General features: G+C 42.6%; 1 protein-coding gene across 7 annotated transcripts in view; it reads left to right on the forward strand.

The window, feature by feature from the left end:
• The first annotated feature begins 5409 nt into the window (after positions 1–5409).
• The window catches only part of USP25 (ubiquitin specific peptidase 25), an 88201-nt gene continuing 73078 nt past the window's right edge, over positions 5410–20532 (forward strand). For 3 of the 7 annotated variants that reach the window (XM_083855400.1, XM_083855403.1, XM_083855405.1), the window contains exon 1: positions 5410–5479. In XM_083855400.1, the coding sequence (XP_083711526.1) occupies positions 5435–5479 (45 nt within the window). In that variant the 5' untranslated portion in view covers positions 5410–5434. Of the gene's footprint in view, positions 5480–8174; positions 8194–12362; positions 12496–20532 lie in introns of those variants that run through there. The other 4 variants (XM_083855399.1, XM_083855402.1, XM_083855401.1 and 1 more) reach the window with 3 other exon arrangements.

Genomic DNA, 20532 nt, shown 5'->3' on the forward strand with positions numbered 1-20532 from the left:
TTGTTTATCCACATAGACCATCAAATGTAAGGTCATTGTCTAAGAAAACAATTGTCTGTCATTATTCATTTAAGGAAGAGTGCAGCATGCATTTACATGACTGTCTATATGGGAATCTTGTCCAGGAGTTGTGATAGGCTGTCATCACGGTCAACAAGCATTTGCTTCGACAAAAAAAACAAGAAATGACTGAGAAGTTGAATGGGAGAGAAGAACAGGGAGTTTGCCACTTGAAAAAATACATGCAAAGTAAGAATGGGAAAAAAAAATGAAGACTGCCTTGAGTACTTTGTAATTCAAAATAAATTGTTTAGGCCTTGAAGTGTGAATGTTACACAGTTATGGTGCTAAAAGTTATAAATGTTTGAGCTGAAATAGTTTAAAAATAAACATTATAAGTAATCATTAGGTAAAGTCTAATCCAGGAGGGATGTTAATTATTATTTTGCTTAAAATTAATTCAGTGGAAATAGTGATTTGTTGTGAAACATGGTCATTTAAATGAGTTACCTTTTCAATGACAGAAATAAGTGTTTTGGGAATAGCTCTGTAACTTTCTACTCTTTGAAAAACACTGGGTAATGCCTATTGGAAGGACTAGTAGTTGTTGCTGAGCTCTAAATTACTTTCAGCCACGTACAAAAAAAATTCCAAAGGCCTCTCAGGACAGCTGTGAAAGAAATAATATGATCAATGTGCAAGAATGATCAAGAAAGTAAATCAAATGCAAAGACGGCTAGGGTAAAAAGGGTATTTTTACCAGGTTCTTGTAAAATCCATAATTTCTGTGAAATTCAGCTGCAATGACATGAACTCGCGAGTCTAAATCTGAGAATTTTTATTTTGAATGTAGCACCTGAGGTTAAGAAGGCACGTGAACAGACATCTGCTGTAAGGAAGCAATTAGAAGGTCGGGAACCTTCAATTTAAGGTCAATAAACAATGGAATATGAAATTGTGTTTTGTCGAGCAACAAAACCTACGTTCACCTCATTTTAGTTTTACTATAAGATTTTCAAATGGCTTTCAGACAATGATTGCTCTCTTTCCTGGGTTACAGCTTTGGTTAGTTTTTGTTTTGGTTCCCTTGGATGATAACCAGCAGGAGATTTTGCAGGTGCCAAAGCAATGCTTGAATGGTTACCAGTGACACAGAGAGTAATTGCCAAATGACGATTCCAAAAGTGTCATGCTATAAAAGCTGCTTGAATGGCCGTGGTTTTGTCAGTTGGCTGAACTATTTACTGCAGAGCCAAAAGCCCTAACTGAAAGTGCTCCAAGATGGGGTTTATAAATGTGAATCCAGGGCAGCTCTTGTCCAGAGTTAACTATACAACCCGTGTTTGTAGTGTTCACTGTGATTTTTAAAGCAGTGCTTTCTCATCCCCAGCATAGCAGGTTACACATTTGGGAAAAGAAAACCAAGAAGTCCTGACTTGTACTTCCCCAGCTGTAACTTATGCAGCCACAGTCTAATTAAAGCCCTAAATAAATGTTGCACTTAATTAAAGACAAACCCAAGTCTATTGAAAACGGAGCAAAATAATGAGCTATTTCTTGTTGTACATGATATTTGTATACAATAAAACGTGCTAAAGTGTTTCGTGGTTGGCTGATGTTTTGGCTGTTCTTTGCAAAAATGGGAAAATAAGGATTCCTGTGAGCAGGCACAGGCTTTCCCTCTAACTGGCAGATCAGGGAGGTGTCATCACTTACTGGTTTGAGAAATAGGTGAAATGAAACTTGATGGGTACTATCACTGAGCCTGGGTCACTCTCTGTTCTGGGCCAGCACAGCTGTTCCTGCAGCCGGTCAGTGAACCATTTTGGGGACCTGATGTAGCAGAAGAAAACAAGCAGTTTATAGGGGGGAGGGGAACCTGCTCTCCTGTTCTTGTATTTCGGGTGAATCACTTCTCCAGCATGGCTGGTGAGGAGGAGCCTTGCTCAGAGGACCAAGCAGCTGGAGGCAGAGGTTGTGCAATGTGTCACCAATTGTTTAACAACTAAACCATGCTTGGTAACACCAAAACCAATATTGTTAGAAGGTGAGGAGCAACTAAGGGGAAACTCAACAAACTTCTGTGAAAATATCCACACATATATATGTGTGTGTGTGTGTATATATATATATATATCTTCTTCCTAAACTCTGGCCCTGACAAAATCGTTAGCGTTTTCTGGTGAAGTACAAATTCCAGTCTTGTGCTCAATGCACTTCACAGAGCGCTTGAGCTGCAAACAAAACAGGGAACTCTGCTCCCTCTGGTTCCCAGCAACACCATGACAGAATCCTCATTTGCATGGCTGTGGTTCAGATTATGTATTTCAATGGCAAATCCCTGTTTTGGGATTGCATTGCTCAGCCTTTTTTTTTTTTTAATTTAAAGAAAGTTAGGAAGCCAGAGCCCTTAAAGGCGAAAATTTTATTGGGGGAGGGGAATTTAATGGAAGGTCATCCTATCCTGATTTAAAGAGAATTGAACAAAACTTATGATTTCTTCTTTCCTTTTGAACATATTTTAGTTTTGGAAACAGGAAAGCTATTAAATGAAACAGTGAAAACACTTGAAAAAATATTACAAGACAAATGTATTTCATTTAAATGCTAATTTGTTTATAATATTTTCAAATAATGTAAATAATGAATAGTTTTGATGAGAGTTATCTGAACGCAGCACATGTCAAAAATGTAGTGAAGAAGCTGTAAAACTGTATTTTAAAAAACATGATTATATATTGGAAGAGGACAGAGGAATTGGACTAGCAGTCCTACACAACTGCTACACTGAAGTTTTTTAAGAAAAGCCCCAAGCTGCTACTGTTGTCTTTCCTACATGTAGCCATCAGTCTGAGCAGAGAATTTCTGCTCCTATCTCCAGAAAAGTAATTTTCAAGCCATTTCTGATCCTGTTATAGTATCTACATAATTTCTTGTCTTTTGTACAATAAATTCTTTGGGAACATTAATTTTAAAAATTGTCTCGCATATTGCAGCATAAAAGGAAAAAAAAAAAACAAAAAAAATTTAAAACTGATATAATCTATGGGCAACAAACCTGAGAAAGGCAAATATTGATTACATTGCAACATCTCCTGCACAGAAGGTACCGAGGCATTGATTTAGAAGAATTAAAGACTGTAGTCAAAATAGTTAGTGCTGAGATAATGTAGCTAGGACTTCCCTTTTGCTAACAGAAGCCAGACTGAAGGAACTGATAAATCTTAGAAGGAATTAATAAATCAGAGAAGCTGTCAAACTAGGCTTTTGCATCCTGAATAATCAATAGACCCCAAGAATACAATACAATCATAAATCAAACAGTCCTGGAAAAAACAGGATTTAGCTGTCACGAACACTAAAGGTTAAAAAGTCAAGGGAGCAAGACCCATCTTACTTCATCATTTTGGGACCCCACCCTATAAAAAAGACCACTGACCCATTTTAAAGAACAAACTACGCATGCTTGATGGCTTTTTGGGCTAAGTTCCATAGGAAGCGGGGAATGGGAGGTACCAGAGCTATGAATATGCATTTGTAGTTTGTGTATTCAATACTCCTGTAGATAAAAGACCCTGTGATGATCTGTAAATTGCGCGTGTGTTTTTGGGAGCTATCCCGCACGCTGCCCGGCGTCGTAATAAACATACACTTTCTAACTTTAAACTGTTAGAGAGTCTTTGTCCGTCATAGTTGGATATTGGTATTAGATCAATATCCATAGTTTTTTAATAAATCAGTACAGTGAAATAAAGTGGTGCTTGCAGGTTGTCATGAGCTGTGCTTGTGTTTTACTTAAAGTCCAGGACCTTCCAGCGATGTTATTACCTGATAACCAGAGTTTTAAAAAGATCCATACTCTGTTGTGGGGAGAGGAGGGCCTTGAATTACAGTCTGTAAGGCTGCATGACAGACAAGCAGTAGCCGCAATTAATTTTGTTGTATTAGGCTCCCAGCTCATGTTTTTTAGGTACTTGGGGCTCTCAGAACCGTGCTGCTCTCCGCAGCTTTTTCTACAGACTAAGCTTCGCCAGCCTTGGAAATGGAACTGGGACACCAGTACCATGCACTGGGTAGGCATTCAAAATGTGGGGTGGGCTTCTCTGCTGCTGGGCAAACTTGTTTTGGCCACCCAAGTCTCTTTGCCCTGCTTGTGCTGATGCTCCAAGCAGAGTCCTTTCTTGCCCTTTCCTTGACACCCCAGAGCAGGGTGACAGAGGGACAATGTATTCCCTGTTACTGTTTATCTGTGGTGCCAAAATTTACTGTGGTCTGCCAAGATCAGCTATTTCCCCCCCCCCCCCCCCCCCCCCATACGTTAATGACATTCCTGTATAATTTGAATGGTGAGCACCATCACCTCACAGCTCACCCAGTCAGACTCAGGGAAAGGGAAGACCTGCAGTTTCAGGATGCACCATGTCTAGTTCTGGGTTCCTTCAAGAAGTTCCTGGAGAGGGTCCAGCAGAGGCTACAAAGGTGATAAGGGTGTGGAGCATCTCACTTATGAGGAGAGCTGGGCCTGGTTAGTATGGAGAAGACTGAGAGGGAAACTCATTAATGCATACGCAGATCTCCAAGGTCGGTGCCAAGAGGATGATGGAGCCCAGCAAGAGGAAGGAGCAATGACCATAAACTAAAACATAAGATGTTCCATATCAACACGAGGAAGAACTTTTTTCTGTTGAGGGTGGCAGAGCACTGGAACAGCTGCCCAAGGAGGGTGTGGAATCTCCATCTCTGGAGACACTCCAAACCCACTTGGACACTTCCCTGTGTCACCCGCTCCAGGTGACCCTGCCTTGGCAGGGAGGGTTGGGGCGGGTGATCTCCAGAGCTCCTTTTAAACCCGAACGATCCCGCGATTCTCTAATTCATCTGGCGATACGGTTTGTTGTCGCAAAGAGCAGCGACAGCGCTGGAACCGGCGCCGGCTCAGAAACTCCCTGGCGATGCCCTGGAGGAAAGCGGGCCGCTCCGAGCTGCTCTCGGTTCCACTGCAGCGGGGCAAACTTCGCTTTGCCCGGGGAAGCGGCGGGGCCGGCCCTGCAACCGGCGAAGGACGCGGAGCCCTTCCCGGGGGAGGAGCGCGGCGGCCAGGAGGGCTCGGCGGGAGCTCCCAAGATGGAGGCGGGCGGTGTGACAGGGCGGGGAAGGGGCCGGGCGGGGGCTGCGCCCGGGGCAGGTGCGCGGGGCGGCGCCGCCGGGAGCCGCAGCCGGGCCGAGGGCGGCGCTCGGCGCTCCGGGAGCGGCGGCGGGGCCGGAGCCAGGGCTGCGCTGCTGCCCCCCCTCCCGTGCCGAGCTGTGACTCGGGCTCCCCCTCCCGCCCCGCCTCCCGCCCCGCTCGCCCAGCCCGGGCCCGGCCCAGCCGTCGCTGCACGGCGCCGCCGCCACCCGCCGAGCCCGGGGCGCCGCCGGGAGCCGCGCGGGGGCCATGACGGTGGAGCAGAACGTGCTGCAGCCCGGCGGCGCCGCCAAGGTGAGTCTCCGGCGCGGCCCGGCCTGGAGCGGCTCCGCGTCCCCGCCGCGCGCCGGCCTGGCCGCGCCCGCTCCGGCCCCCGCCAGTCCCCCCCGCACCCGTGCCGAGCTTCTCCCGGGCCTTCCCCGTGCCGCGGCCTCGCCTGGGCCCTGCCGCTCCGGCGGCCGCGGAGCCGCAGCAGGGGCCGCTGCCGGCCCGGCCCCGGGTCATTCCGGCCCCGGGCTCGGCGCTGCCCTCGGGGGAGCCCCGGCGCGCTGCCCGCGGCCCCGGGCGGGCCTGTTGCGCTCGGAGGCTGCCGGGCAGAGCGGCGGGACCGAGGCCGGGCGGGAGTAGCGCGGGGTCCCGGCCGAACCCCCCGGGGGCCGGAGGGAGATGCTGCACATGCCTGGCGTGACCCCGCAGCGCCGGCATCCGCGCCTGCTAAAGGTGAACGCTATTTCCAGCGGGTGACGCGCTCCTGCTGGAGTGAAAAAGTGCCGGGTTTAGGGGCTCGTGTTAGCGTGCATCATGGAACGGGGTTAAGGGAATGACGGCGCTCACCGGTCTTTTACTGTGCGCCAGGACTCGGCGGAGAATGTTTCCCTGTCAAAAGAAGAAGAAAAAAATATACCTTCTATACCTTCTAAAGCTTTGCTTGAACTGAGCTGTCAAGAGAAATGTCTAAAAATTAAACTGCACTGCTTTTAAAATAATGTGTTTTAAAGGCAGCTTGTAGGTTGACACAACTCTTCTGGTTAGTGGTACGGCTGTTGCCTCTTCCCGGATTTTTATTAATGTTTTAATGGCATGTGCTGCCTCCGTAAGAGGATAAAGGTGTATGTATCTGTGATTTGGTATAGCCAGTGTGGAAGTTAAATGGCTGCAGCCGTAAGAGTGGGCACTGGGAATGTGCCGATTGGGGTATCTTTGGTTAAACTGGTACAACTCGCATTCAAGAAGCTCTTTTGGAGGGAGGGCGTGTCTGGCCGAGGACTGCTCTCATACTTGGAAGTAGTTAGCAGTGATTTTGGCTGCTTCAGCGGGAAGGCGAGGGCTGAGCGGACCGATTCTGTTCCTCTCTCAGTGTTTTCAGCCGGGGTGTGCTCGCAGGTTGATGTAGCAAATTTGCTGCTACATGTGCCTGCTGTGTTTGAAAACTGATTTTGCTGCTATGCATCTGACAACTTTCGTGAGCAAGTTTATCTTTTACAAGACCTCTTGTCAGTGGGTTACTTAATGTATTGTAATTATCACATCAGATACTCTGTTACACGGTGCGTTCTGGACCCTGATCAGTGCTGCCTATTTTTGTGTTTTCTGAGAATAATCCTGAAGGAGAAATGCTACTTTTCAGCTAAACTAGAAAGATCCTGAGTTTTCAGCTGAACTACTGCTTGTGGGTCAGTCGTTCAGATTCACTTGAGCTTCAAATCGAGGATAAGCCCAAAAGGAGGTTTAAGATTGGTTGTGGTGTATGCCAGCTAATCCATACTGCAAGTAAAAAAATTAAGCTAGCAATAATTCTGGAGTTGTAATCAGCATCTGTGGGTGGTGGTCACTTTTTTAAATGTCTAGAGAAATTGAATAAAATATCAAGGTTTTCATGGCAGGGATTTTTTTATTGTTATTTTATTATCTGCAGTCACTTGTTACCTGTTTTATCCCTAATTGCATGCATTGAGGGAATGAGGGAAAGGCAAATCCTAAAAGTACTTTGTAAAGTAGTTTTATTTGACTCCAAAGTGAGTATCTCATGGCTTAGTGAGACCCATGACTAGCTAATTGGATGACAGACTTTAACATTGATCAGGTATTTATTTGCATGTAAGAAGGCGAATGGTGAAGGTGCAGTGGGCTGATGGATAGATGAAAGGTGGAGAGGCTAGCACAGCTCTAACTTACTGTTTTCCCTTGAATGAGGAAAAACCTAATCTCCACAAATAAGGGAGTTTCTTCTGGAGACCTCAAAGTTTGTTACAATTGTTTAGTGATTGCGTGAGAAAACCACATACAAGTAGAAATATATTGGTTTTACAAGAGATGCCTGAGTCATCAGCATACCTTATTCGGAGCCGTGGTTCCCAACATTGTTCATCATATGTTTTCTTAGTGTCATACAGGAAGTGTGTGTCAAACTTCAGCAGCACTCGGAGATGTAGGTTTGGATTAATAAATGCTCTAACTACAAACAGCCTGTTTCCCACTGAAGCTATCTTTAGTTTATTGTGTAGTTAAAGCAGCTGTATCAGGTCAAAAGAAGTTTTTTCTTTCATCTCTCCTGGTCATCTTGACCCGTAGTTAAAACTTGTAATTTATGTCCCGAAGCAAATAATTAATCATATTTTTCTCGTTGCTCATGGCCCTTGTGTGCTTCTCTGACATTGTTCGGTGTCTGAAGGTTATAGGTTATGATCACAGCACGACTGAAGAGTGTGAATAAAGGTAAGCAACATGAGAAGGTAAAAAAAAGTAGCTTCTTGTTTTGTCCAATCTGTATTTCTGTCCCGTCCAATCCTTTTTTTTTTTGTCAGGCATTTTGCTGCTGAGGAACCGAGGCACGTGTGTGGTAGGATTTCCCGTCATCCAGGCAGCCCTGCATGGCTGGTGCCTGCGTACATCAATTTTCCTCCTGTAGGAGCACCTTCCCAGGCCGCCCTCATGCTGTGCAGACCCTTCCCTCAGCCAGTGTCCCCTGCACCGCGAGTTGAGGGGCTGGGGGAATGGGGATTTTTCTGGTAACTGGGAGTTGTGATGTGGGGAGGTCAAACGTGTTTCAGCGTTGTCTCAGCTCTGATAATTACTGTGATGGTCATCTCAGAAGGGCAGATTGAAGAAGCTGGGTTTTAATTGGTGGCACTTAGCTGGCCTCTCAGCAATATGTGTTACCAAGTTCTGCTGCTTCTGGAGAGAGCCTGACATTTGGTTGATACACGGATTTAAAGGCTGTTTTATCTGTCCTTTGGTTTCCCACACCCACTGTTATTTCAGACCTGTGATTCAGCAGTGCATTGGCAGTGTAATCTCAGGAATAGTAGAATAATAGTAGAACAGAGCTGTGCCAGCTCAGCTCATTCTTCTTTTTCTAAAAGAAGCACAAACTTTAAGGATATTTACCACTTGAAATAATGTGTGGCTTAAAGCAAGGTCTGATACTAAATTCTTCTCTCTTGCTGGTTTTTTGGGGTAAAAAGGTGAAAATTGTGCTAGCTTGTGTGTGCTTCTGCTGTGCTTGTTCCATGGTTTTGATGTACTTATTAGTTAAAGATTTAGCTAATAATATGGCTAAGTATTTTTTTTTCCTGAAAGCAATAGCTGCTTCATGCAGAGGATGATAGAGTCATCTGTCTCCACCAATTGACATGATGCAGTCCTGAATGGCAGGAAGTGATTGCAAAGTATCTACTGAGCACCTGGTGCACAAAGATGGTATCTTGGGAGCTGTGTACTCTTTTTACTCTTTTTGTTTTTTCCCCCCATTTTAATAGGTGGCAACTTTCCAAGGAGTTAAAATCCAAACCTTTAAAATATCTGTGTTTTGAGAGTTGAGTTCAGGATTGCCTGGTGGATCCAAGAGGCTGCAGGCTCCCTCACTGATCATGAGGCCAGAGACACTCTTGCCTGTGACCAACATGCAGGTGTCCCTCTGCACCTGAGAAATGGCCTCTGGGTAATGGAATGCAGATGGTTTCTGCATCTCCCCATGGATGGAGAGCTGTCTGTGTTTGGACTGTGTGACAGGCAGGCTTGGAGGGCCTGAATATGGGGAGTTACAGCTGCCAGTGCTGGTACCCAGAGCTTTAGTACCTCTGTGACCAGGGTGAGCAGAATAACCACATAGGTTTACTTAAAATGTTTGCACCAACTACTGAGTAATTTGCAAACGTTACTTGAAGTACTGTGGAGTTATGCTTGTAAATATATGCATCTTGTTCTGTATTTAAGAAGCTCATATCAAAAAACTTTATAATACTTGTAGTTATACCTTTGAAACAAATTCCTGTTGGTGTTTCTGAAAGCTAGAGCAAGGTGCGAAGGCCAGTGATTCAAAGTAATTTTGAAGACCCTTGTCAGACTGGTCTGCTGAATGCCTTCTGGTTTTGTGAGTGTTCGATGGATTTTGGTGAAGTGGGTGGAGATGTGTGTGTTTAGTTTTGGTTTTTTGGGGGTTTTTTGTGTTTAGTATCTATGCAAGCTTGTAGAATCTTGGAGGGTTGTGTTTATTGGTGTAATATGATATGAGTCAGCAGCCTTATGAAACCTTTAACAACAGTTTAAAACATTTTGCTTTCAGAAAACCTTTCACAGAAATCTGGTAATGATTTCGATTGTGTTTGCAGGAGTTTACAAGTGTAGTACTATCATTAGAATTTGTCTGAAATAATGTCTTTAAATATGTTCAGTCCACACCTTGAAAGAAAAACACTGCTTCAGAATTTGAAGGTGTAAAGTTTATAGATTTTCCTGGTAACCTTTTGTAGTATTATTTTAAAATATCTGTAATAAATCCTTACCACACATTTCCCCCTCCCTCCCTCTCCAGTATTTTTAGGATAACCCTGTATTCACAGCTACCATGAGCAGCAGCTAAAAAAGATGGTAAAACCCATCAGATACTATAAAAAGGTCAAAAAAGCAAATTATCCATGTCTTAAAATAGAAAAATATTTCACATTTTAAAAAGTGCTTCATAAAGATAAGTGGAAGGATAATTGAACAGTTGCCTTTCTTACATTCTTGTGCCTAAGAAGCTCTGTTGTGGCCGGCATCTCCTTAATTCTGTGGGTTCAGCTGGTGTCCGTGGACTTGAGTAACTGAAGGGGAGTGAAAGGTAAAATAAAAGATGGAATTGCTGTTCTGTTTCTGCCTAAGTTTTCTCTCCTTCCTTGCTGAAGGACCCATCCAAGAGTTGACAGCCCAGTTTTTCAGTCCCTGAGCAGCTGGCTCTATAGCTCTAGTGATGTGAACTATGAGGTTGAGGGATGTCTCAGGTGCTGGATACCAAGTGGCCAGGTTGGTAAATCAACCTGAGGCCCCAGGGGACCTGGAGGATGCCTTTTCAGTCTGGGCTTAGATCTTTGCAAAACCAGCAGGGAGGTCTCTGACACTCACCTGTGCTGGGTGTTATCTGAGGAGCTGTGTCAGTCACCCTCTTACAGCCAGTGCCAGTGACAGGGGGATTATTGAGGCGCCCACAGGTGCCTGAAGATATATTGAAATAATGCTGCTCTTCACTGTCTCTAGTGAAGATACTGATTTTCAATTCCCAGCTAGTCAAGAGTCAAATGTGACATTCCTTCGCATAAAAAGTAAACAAAAAGTTTAAGAGCTGTGTCTTCACTTACATATTTTCATGTAGGAATAATTTCCTTTAAAGGCCTGAATTTTTGGTTTTGTTTAGGTGGTCGTGTTTTTTGTTTGGTTTTTTTTTTTAATTGATTTTCTGTTCTTGTTAGGGAACAGAACTCTTAAAAACTTCAGGGGGATATGTTTGTGTGTGAGTTGCTGGAACCTGAGAGAGAAAAGTCTTTTCTGCTTTCTCTGAGTAGAAAAGCCACAGGTGTGGGATCAGATTTTCTTGGAAATGAAAGTGTCCTGATGGCTTTCACTTTCTAGTTCTCTTGTGATAACCACTGTGATTATTTTAAAGTGGGTGTAGGTTGCCTTGAGTCATAGTGAAGGATTGTGTGTATATAGGTTGTTTGTTTGTTTTGTTTGTCCGTGGGATTTTTTTTTCTTTTTGCTTGAGGTTTTTTTAGCTGGGTTTGTTTTTAAACTTCCCCATCAAATCGTGGTGACTAAGTTACCAATGTGATGGTCTTCAGTCAGCAAAGGGACACCTTTAAATAGAAAGAATTCATATTTTCAGCCAGGGGTCCATTACTTGTGCCTGGGGTAGCAGTGTAGCATCACAATTCAAATCACAAATTAGAGTATTAGGTGAGTAATGTAGGAGAGGATGTTGTGACAGTGTATTTCAAAAAGGTTTTATGAATTCAGGGTAGAGTTCAGTCTTTTTTTCACATTATGAACTAGAGATGGCTTTTGTTAGCTGATGATTACACTTTATCAGTTGGGGTGCTGTTAAAGAAGTCAACATCTGCTAAGAGTGGAAAATATTAGACTGGAGTGAAAATGGGCTCAGTTTCAGTAGTCAAGTGAATCTAATGTCACTCATGTGTGACTTCTACCAGGGAGCTGTGTGTGTGATACATGGGATGAAAGCTCCCTCTGTTCCCTTTGGGACTGTGATAGGTCCAGTGTTCTGGGTGGTCAAGCACAATTAATAGGGAAAAGCTGATACTGTGAATCACAGGAGTTAATTGTGTGCAAAACCATGTGAGTTGAAAGCTTTCTATAAGCTCATCTTTTTTATTAGTTAAAAAAGGGAGAGAGTGTTAAAGCTGTGGGGCTGAAGGAAAGATGAGGTGGTGAGATGCCTTCTTGCAGAGCATACCTTGCATGATAGTACCAGTCAGACTTTGTACCAAGTAAAGGTACAAACTTAGGCTTTGTGCCAAGCAAAAGGAAATACTTTTTGCTGTTTCCTCAGGCTGGCGAATGCCATCTCTTGCTGTTTTTTTGTGAACCCTTGTAACTCTTACTTTGGCAACACAGTGTATTCTGAACAGCACGTGTCAGATTTTTCCATATTAATTTACATTAATACTGTGCTGAATATAGATGTTATCATGAGCTGTATTGTTCCTGCCCACCTTAGCCAAGCTTGCAGGTACAATCGGGAGCAGCTGTAGTGTGTGCTGTGGTAACCATCTAAAATATTGCTTTCTTTTAGCATTGCAGTTTGCCCTCTCTCATTGTATTGCAGGGCTTACATTTTTTTATTTCTAGATTTCTGTAGGACTTCAAAACTTGCAATTGACTAAGAGCTCTACAGACCACTGGTGGAAAATTTTCATGGAACTTCTTTCTAAATGATCCTGTCCCATACTGGTGCTCTGTTAGCACCCCATTTTTCAGAAGTGGATAAAGTAGCTCTTGGCTGCAGAGGGTTAAACCTCCCTGCCTCAATATTTGAGGTAAGTACACCAGTCTGTGTTCTGGAGTGGCTGTGGGGGTGTGCTGACTCCTGCTGACACTCACAGGGCTCTGTCTTCTGGCAGAGGGGTGGTTTTAGCGTACTGAACTGCACAGTAGTTTTCCTGTGCTTGTCGTGCAGAATCTGTGGTTTTGGGCTTTAATGTGAATGAAATGTTAAGCAACATTGACTCAAAATGTTGAGGTTGTTCTGAAATGCTGTGGAGGAAGAACTGTGTCCTAAGATGGTATAAGGACAGATTGACACAAAATGTCATGAACTGGACACTGTGATGACTTCAGTTGTTGGTGACAGGCTTTCTGAGTTCTCTGTTTAGTTACAGAGTGGTTTTCCCATGTATTTAGTAACATCATTCATTCAAAGCATTTGAAAATCACAATGAAAATCTGTTCAGATTAGACTCTTGCAATTTAAGAAGGCACTGATTTTTTTATTTTATTTTTATTTTTATTTTTAGTTGAGTTTTTTAGTTTTTATTGTTTTGGAGATGTCATTGGATTTTCTTTGTCATAAAGGATGAAATTCAGGACTATGTTGAATGCCATCAGCATGAGAGTTTTTCTGAAATCTGGTGTTACCTGGTGATGGGACTTTAACAGGAACAGCATTGCTGTGAGCAGTAGCACCATTGAGTGTCCAGTTTTAAGATATCTCTCCTTCTAAGGGTGTTAGAGAGGTGGAATCCAAAGGAGATGTGATGTGGAACAGCTTGAATGCTCGAGTGAAATTAGTTTGACTTTGAAAACATCCCCTGACACAGATTCATGTATGTAAAACACTTTTTTTTAAGGGCATTGTAAATATTGATATGCAGATTCTGACTGGTTTTATTCTGAGATGTACAGCTTTGACTTGATGCTTTTGTTTATACTTGGTTTCTGAATTATTTTACCTGGTGGATTCTTGATGAAAAAAATTATACTCTGCACAGTATCTCTTCTAAAATGTTTCAGTTATCAGCTAATTTGCAACCGTCAAGCTTATCAAAGTTTAGGTGCCAAGAAAATGAAGATTGTGCCTAAAATAGCCTTGACTAAAGCTTTTTTAGCCATCAGGCAAAAGCATATTTTCAGCTTTACAGTAAGCAGAGGTAGACACAACAATGTATTTAATAAAAACTTGTCAGAGAAACATTAGTGTCTTCAAGGTGTGATCTAGAGCTATTTAAACCTAATTGACCCTGGTATCTAACCATATACATAGAATTAATGAAAATAAATGCACAGGTTATAATGGCATTTTATCCCCCCGTGGCTTCATCCTGTTAATTGTCATCATTTCAGTGGTGGTGCGCCCCAAAATGCAGAGGGCTTCCTGTAGAAGAGGATGTTCCCTTGGCATTAGGGTCTGAGTCTGAGATGTGGAGCCTTTGGACTGTGATTTATGCAGCTGTATTTCATACCAGTTTTTACTTTTGTTGAATAGTAAATTGTAGGCTTGAGGTCACACATGGTTTTTGTGATGACTGTCCTTCTCACAGCCATGTGACTCCAAGGAAAGTCAGATACCTGTGCTTGAAATTTCTATTCCTATTCTCAAACTAAAAATGACACTTTTTGATTTTCAATCAAATCTCCTTTAAAACATGAAGCCACTTTGAAAAATTGAATTTAGGTGTGTTTTTACTGGGATTAAGCCAGGAAAAAAAAAAAAAAGAAAAAAAGAAAAAAAAGAATGTCACATGGAAGTTGAAAATAGTATTCATTTACTTTCAGGTGTGTGCTGTGACAGTGCTTTAAAGTGAGCATCTGGAAAAGGTTTGGGTGTGCATTGATGCATGTTCTTCATTCTTTTCAGAAGAGAAGATGGCAGGAACAGACTCCTCCTCCACTTCCCTTTTGCTTTTGGTTTCATTTTATTCTTCTGAAAGTTAGTTACTTTGAAACAGAAATTTCTTCTGGGACCACAATAGTTCCAAGAGTACTTTTCTTTTTTTTCCCCTAAGACTTTACAGTGCATAGGTAAAAGTGGCCTGGTTAGAGGACTAAATATTATATTGTATCCCAGAAATATTAGGTTATGACTGCAAAAGCATTCCTATACTTTGCAGATTTTAAGTTTTCCTTTGTTGTGATAGAGAACCATGGGAAAATATATGAGAACATTTTTAAGCTTGTAAATATGATTTTTAAAAAATTAAATAGCTTTATAGACAGCTTGCGCAGGGGTTTCCCTTCTTGGTATTAACTATTTTCCTGCCTGTTAGCTACTTTTCTTCAGATTCTGTTTGTATTTCTATGTAATTTCCCACTTGTTTGAGGACCTTTTTCTTTCATTTAGAGACTTTGCCACTACTCTGTAGTTTTCTAACTTTAGAATCTTTTAATTATTTGGTAGTAATAATTGGCAAGTTTTATTTAATTCTTGGGTTTACGCTTATAACATTTTTTTAATGGGATACTAGAATTAAGTCTTCTCTGTCTGTATCCCATTACTTGTTTGGAAATTAAAAAATAACCAACAGCTTACTGGTAAATTTTGATAGTTCTCTCTGGTCTTGCATATGTTTGACAGGACTTAGTGTTGAAAGCCACAGAAGGTCTCTTGTGACAGCCCTGTCTGGACCATAGTTGTCCCCTTTCCTGAAGCTGCCTGGGCTGCCTTTCTGGGCACAGTCTGCTGGTGTACAGGTTAAGTTCTGGATTTATTAATGATGAAGATAGACAGATTTCCCCATCATCACCAGTTCCAGCTCTTGCTAAGTTGTAGTGTTGCCTTGAAGCTTTTTCTGGGGGTGATTTTAAGGTGACTGGTAAATGTGGCACCCACTGCTAGTGCTGAGTGCGGGGTGTGTGCAGTGCACAGGCTCTGCTGAGTTTTTACAGGCCAGGGAAGGTACTGAGTACTTAGTGACCTAACTAAACAAAAAGATTGAAGATTTTACTATCAGAGTTTTTCATCTCTGTCGTTTGATGGCGAATGTGTTGGCATAATGCTGCTGCTAAGAAGGCGGCACAGAATTCAAATTTTTGTTTCAAATAATTTTCCAGAAATGTGAACTCATTAGAGGAGTATTTTGTACTCCTTTTGTTCAAGTCAGCTTCTGAAGCTTCAGGTAGGTGTGGTGATGGCAGAAAGTCAAACACCACTGACACAGGGAAAACTGGCAGGGCTAAATTACAGTGAACAGTGCTTAGGAACCAAAGTTGTTGGAGATTTCTTGAGATCATGTCCAAACGTATTAGAATATAGCACCTTCAGCTTTCTGTGGGAGGTGAGGCAAATGTGCATTTCGATTACAGAAGCCTGTAACCTTCCAGGTGACCTGTTCAACACTGCCCTTGATTTTACATGGCTTAATGTTATCTGTAGGCTCGTTCTTGTGCAGAGCTGTGCCTTGTGTCTGTCCTTGCCCACGTGCCCCTTCCCAGGCTAAAAACATGTTTCTTCACACGATTTCTTTTTAGATGATTAGTGGAGGGCAGGATGAGCTATCAAATCATTTTACTGAATGCTGCAAATAGAGGTGTGTGACTTTCCTGATGTCATTTTGTCTTATAATGCACTAACAATTGTGGAGAGGGTGACCAATTGAGGCTGTAGGGTGAGTTCACCTCTGGCAGATCTCGCTGTGGTGGAGTGGAGCTGCTTCCCCTCTGTTCTTCTTCCCAAGCCCTCTGTGTTGTTCCTCTAACTTCTTGTGGCCCAAGATATGGGCAAGAGCAGGCAGTGTGATCAGGAGCTACACTCTGGCTGGCCAAGGTGCTAAGAAGCCTGGGGGTGCTGCTGAGGCTTTTGGGGATCCCTGGGGCCAGGCCAAGCTGCTGGAGGTGGCCTTGAGCTTTCGAGAGGCAGGAGGGCAGACGTGCCTGGGTATGTGCCCACCCTGTGATTACAAGGCCTGTTTCTGTAGGAAATCATGTTACTAATTTATTTTTTTTAATTGGACTAAATGGAAGAGCCTTTATTGAAAGGCTTTCTGTCAAGTTCGGTTGTTTTTTGTTTTTTTTTTTTCCCTTCTTATTCAAAACAGACAGCTGAACTCTTTCCCCAAATGTGTCCATTCTATTCAATACAGTAGACTCTTTGTAATACAAACCTGTCTGTGAAAAAAAAGGTGTAATTTAAATTTATTTACAATTTCTCTGCTGTATTATGTTGAATTTTGTGTGGAAAAAAAATTGCAAAATCTTCCTGGTATCACTTACCTAGGGCATGTAGCAGAGTTGTTTGACGTCAAGTGGAAGCTTTGATCTTTGTGCCATTAACAGCTGCAGTAAATGAAATCCTTCTGGATGTGCACACCTAAAGCAGCAAGTGGAGAACAGTGTATGGCATTTTGGCCCATGCAGGAGTGGGTCTGATTGTGTATGTTCATTTGTGAGAAGTGTACACCAGGAGCACCACATCTCTGGCACTGTGAGATTTTTAATCATCTCCCATTGGTGTAAGTTTTCTGCAGTAGTGCCTGAGTAAGGTGGGAACTGCAGGAGGCATTTTTCACCCATCAGTTTCTCTCACTAGATAAAAGAAGTATTAAAATAATGATAGAGAAACAACTCATAAGGCTGCTGCTCTACAACAGTTAAACTCAGTGGAAATTGTCTTATCATCTCCCTTGTTGCACACCTGGCTCTTATTAAGTTGGCAGGAAATCAGTGAATGCAGAGAGCAGCTCTCTGATGGTTTATTGAGAGCCTGGCCTGGCTTGGCAGAGGTTTGGTTGGGTGCTGGTGCTGGCTCCTAGGGGCAAGAGACATCTGAGCTGGCCAGCACTGGCAGGAGCTGCAGCCTGGGAAGAACAGCTGACTCCTCAGAAGCCGCTTGTGGTCTGACAGCCCCTGTGAGTGCTATTGTTTGTAAGTATTGTGGAGCCTGGGATCCCGCTGATCTAAGGACACTTGGAATTTCCAGAGTTGGTTTGTTTGCTCCTAGAATCGTTGTTATCATAACAGCAGAGTGAGGAGGATGAATGGGGCTATCTTGGTGTTTTCTTGGGAGCTCTTCTGTATTGTGCAGAGCAGGGTGAGGCTGTTATGATGTCTGTTTGGAGGAAAACAGCCCTATAAAAATGCTGAAGGTTTGAATGGGCTAGTGGGATTGCCTTTTCCACTTTAGAGTTAGGTCTGTGAAAAGCATCAAATATGAGCCATAATGGCTTATATTTGGTGTGATGGGTTAAACTGTGATTGGGATGCAAAGGAAATTATCTCAAAGTGTAAAAATGTGGACCTCATGACAGTATTGTTTTAGACCTGACAGACAAGACTGAACATTTTTAGTAGTGGCTACAGTAAAATTATACCCTAGGCAATAGTCATTCTGGTGAGGAGAAAGCTTAAGTCTTGGTTGTGCTATCTGGTCCGACTCTGTATAATGGGATGTTTATGCATGATGGTAAATACCTGTGAACAGAAGAAAAAAATCAGGAAATAAACTTTTAGAACAGAAAGTAGCCAGGAGGGAATATAAAAATGTCATAGAATTGTGGAATGATGTAGGTTGAAAATGGAATTCATTTTGTTCCAACCTCCACCATGGGCAGGGCCACCTGCCACTATCCCAGGTTTCTCAGAACTCCATTTAGCCTGGCCTTGGAGAGTCCCAGGAATGGGACATCCCCAGCTTCTCTGGGCAACCTGTGCCCACTGCCCTGACAGTAAAGAATTTCTTCCTAATATTAATCTAAACCTACTCAGTCTGATGCCATTCCCCCTTGTCCTGTCACTCCAGGCACTTGTAAATAGTCTCTCTCCATCTTTCTTGTAGGCTCCCTTCAGGTACTAGAAGGCTACAGTTAGGTCATCTTGAAGTCTTCCCTTTTTCAGCCTGAATAGCCCTGTTTCTCTCAGCCTTTCCTCATGTGTATATCTTGCTTTAGCAGGTGTTGATGATCACCAGAAGCGCCTCCCAACCCCTACCCCTGTAGTTCTGTGTATGTGTATTTATGCACACACAGTTTGCTGTGCATGTGTCATCATCCTCCAGCCTCATCCTCCTTTCTATCTGTGTAACTTTGCCTCTGGCTGACCCCTCTGGCTTTAGTTTGCCATGGCTTGTGCATGTTCTTGATGGGCCACTTGGTGTTGAGGTGGGACAGGCTGTGAACTACTGGTAATGTGGCACTGCCCAGCTGTTGTCCATGGGTGGGCTCTTGGAGGAATCCTCCTGATTTTTATGTGTAGTTTACAGATAATATGTGCTGGTGCTTTGAAAGACCCTTCCCACTGCCCCCAGTAATTAATCACCCAACGGATTTGAATTGGAACAGAGATTTTTGCTAATTACTGTCACAGTTACTGGGATATGTAAGAATCAAAAGCAATTTTTGTGAAGCAGATTTTCCCATGGAGGTTCCAGTGAATACAACCTGAAGTTTAACTTTTGTCTAGTTAGGTGAAACTGAAGATCTCATTGGTTTTAATGTAGTTAAATAACTTCAGAGCTCCTGTCGTTACTATTGGAAATCTCACTGTTATGCTGAACAGAGTATGGAGAAATTATGATCGTTTAAAACACACAGACCACAAAATTCTCAATAATTTTATATTTCTGACACCTCCTTCCGTAAGTACTAAGGTTACCATCCTGTCTTGATTATTATCTTGTCACTGAGGCTCATTTAGGACTAGCTATGAGTAACAACTAGAAACACAGACTCAAGCAACAGTGTTAATAAATCAATTAATAGACTAATTTTAAAATTTCCCCCTGTGAATTGAGCAGGTGGTTTTCCTTCTCATTGCAAGAGTATTCCCCATGCAGGTGATGATTTGGCTCATAACTTGTGTGTGATTTTATGTAAATAACTGTCAGAGGTGGGTTTGCCTTACATTTAGTGTCAGAAAATACAAACCAAACTCCTCAAACCTCTTCTTAAAATTTTATTTCAAAATCTTTAACTATTAGCTTGAATAAAGACAGATGTATATGCTGTGGGTGAAAAAGATTTTTTTTTTTTTTTGGGCCACATATGAGGCTCATAATTGTGAGTGTTTATATGAATGCATGATCTCATGTTGTGTAGAAACCTTAATATCAAACATTGAAATTCATTGTGAAGTCACCTGTTGAAAGGTGGAAATCTGGTGAGTTTTATTTGGGTTAGGCTGTGACTGGCTGAAAGTTCCTCCCATATGCTGTGTCCTTTTGCTCCTTGAAATACGTTTTTGCTCTCAGCCCAGTTGCTGTTTGTACAAGCTGCTGCTGTAATAGTCGGATTTTGGCAGCCTGTGCAGAGCAGTCCCAGACTGAAAATCTGCTGTCTTTGTGCATGTCCTTTGCTCTCCACTGGTGATTTTTGTCTGAACCAAAGCTGAGGTGCATTTTCCATTAATGTATGTATAAAAATATATCTTTACCTACTTTCTTAGAGGATACAATGTCATGTAGAGGTTTCTCTTTTCATACCTAGACAAATGGAAGCCCAGTTAGCAGATGCTGGGCAAGGGAACCTAGTTCTGTTGTGCTTTAAGGAACACCTTAGAGCTGGTGCAGAGATTAAACTTGGCCTTTGCACTAGCAAGATAGTGCTTTAAAATATATGCATACCTATAATGACTTTCTAATTTATGTATTTTTATCAATATGTTTATTCTGTACATACATGGAGAAAAATCTTGAGGACAGAGCTGGGAAAAGCAAAGCCTTCTGGAGCTGACTGTGTGTTTTCCCTGTGAAACTGAGTTTCCCTGAAACTCAATATTTTCATGGAAGGAATTAGATTTTATTTGACTATTTGGAACTTGACCAACAGCATATTTAGAAAATGGTTAATGTATCTGTGTTGCTGGAAGCTGTGATGTACAGCAGTGTCTCTGGGCCTTTTAACTATTCCTGGGAGATATGATTAATGTGGCAGAAAATGATATTCAGAGTAGTAATTGAGGGTCTTTAATATGCTTGTCCTTTGTATGTTAAACTATTTCTGTTTGTTTGTAGCAGAAACCTAAAGCCTGTTTATAGAGGATTACATTCCTCTAAGCTCTCAGTGTTCTTCTCATTACAGCAGCATCATATGAGGAAACTGGCTTATTAGCTACTTGTCTGCAAGCAATGCCATTAGCAGGTCCTCTGC

Source organism: Zosterops lateralis (genome assembly GCF_965231275.1).
Source record: "Zosterops lateralis genome assembly, chromosome: 2".
Lineage (NCBI taxonomy): Eukaryota > Metazoa > Chordata > Aves > Passeriformes > Zosteropidae > Zosterops > Zosterops lateralis.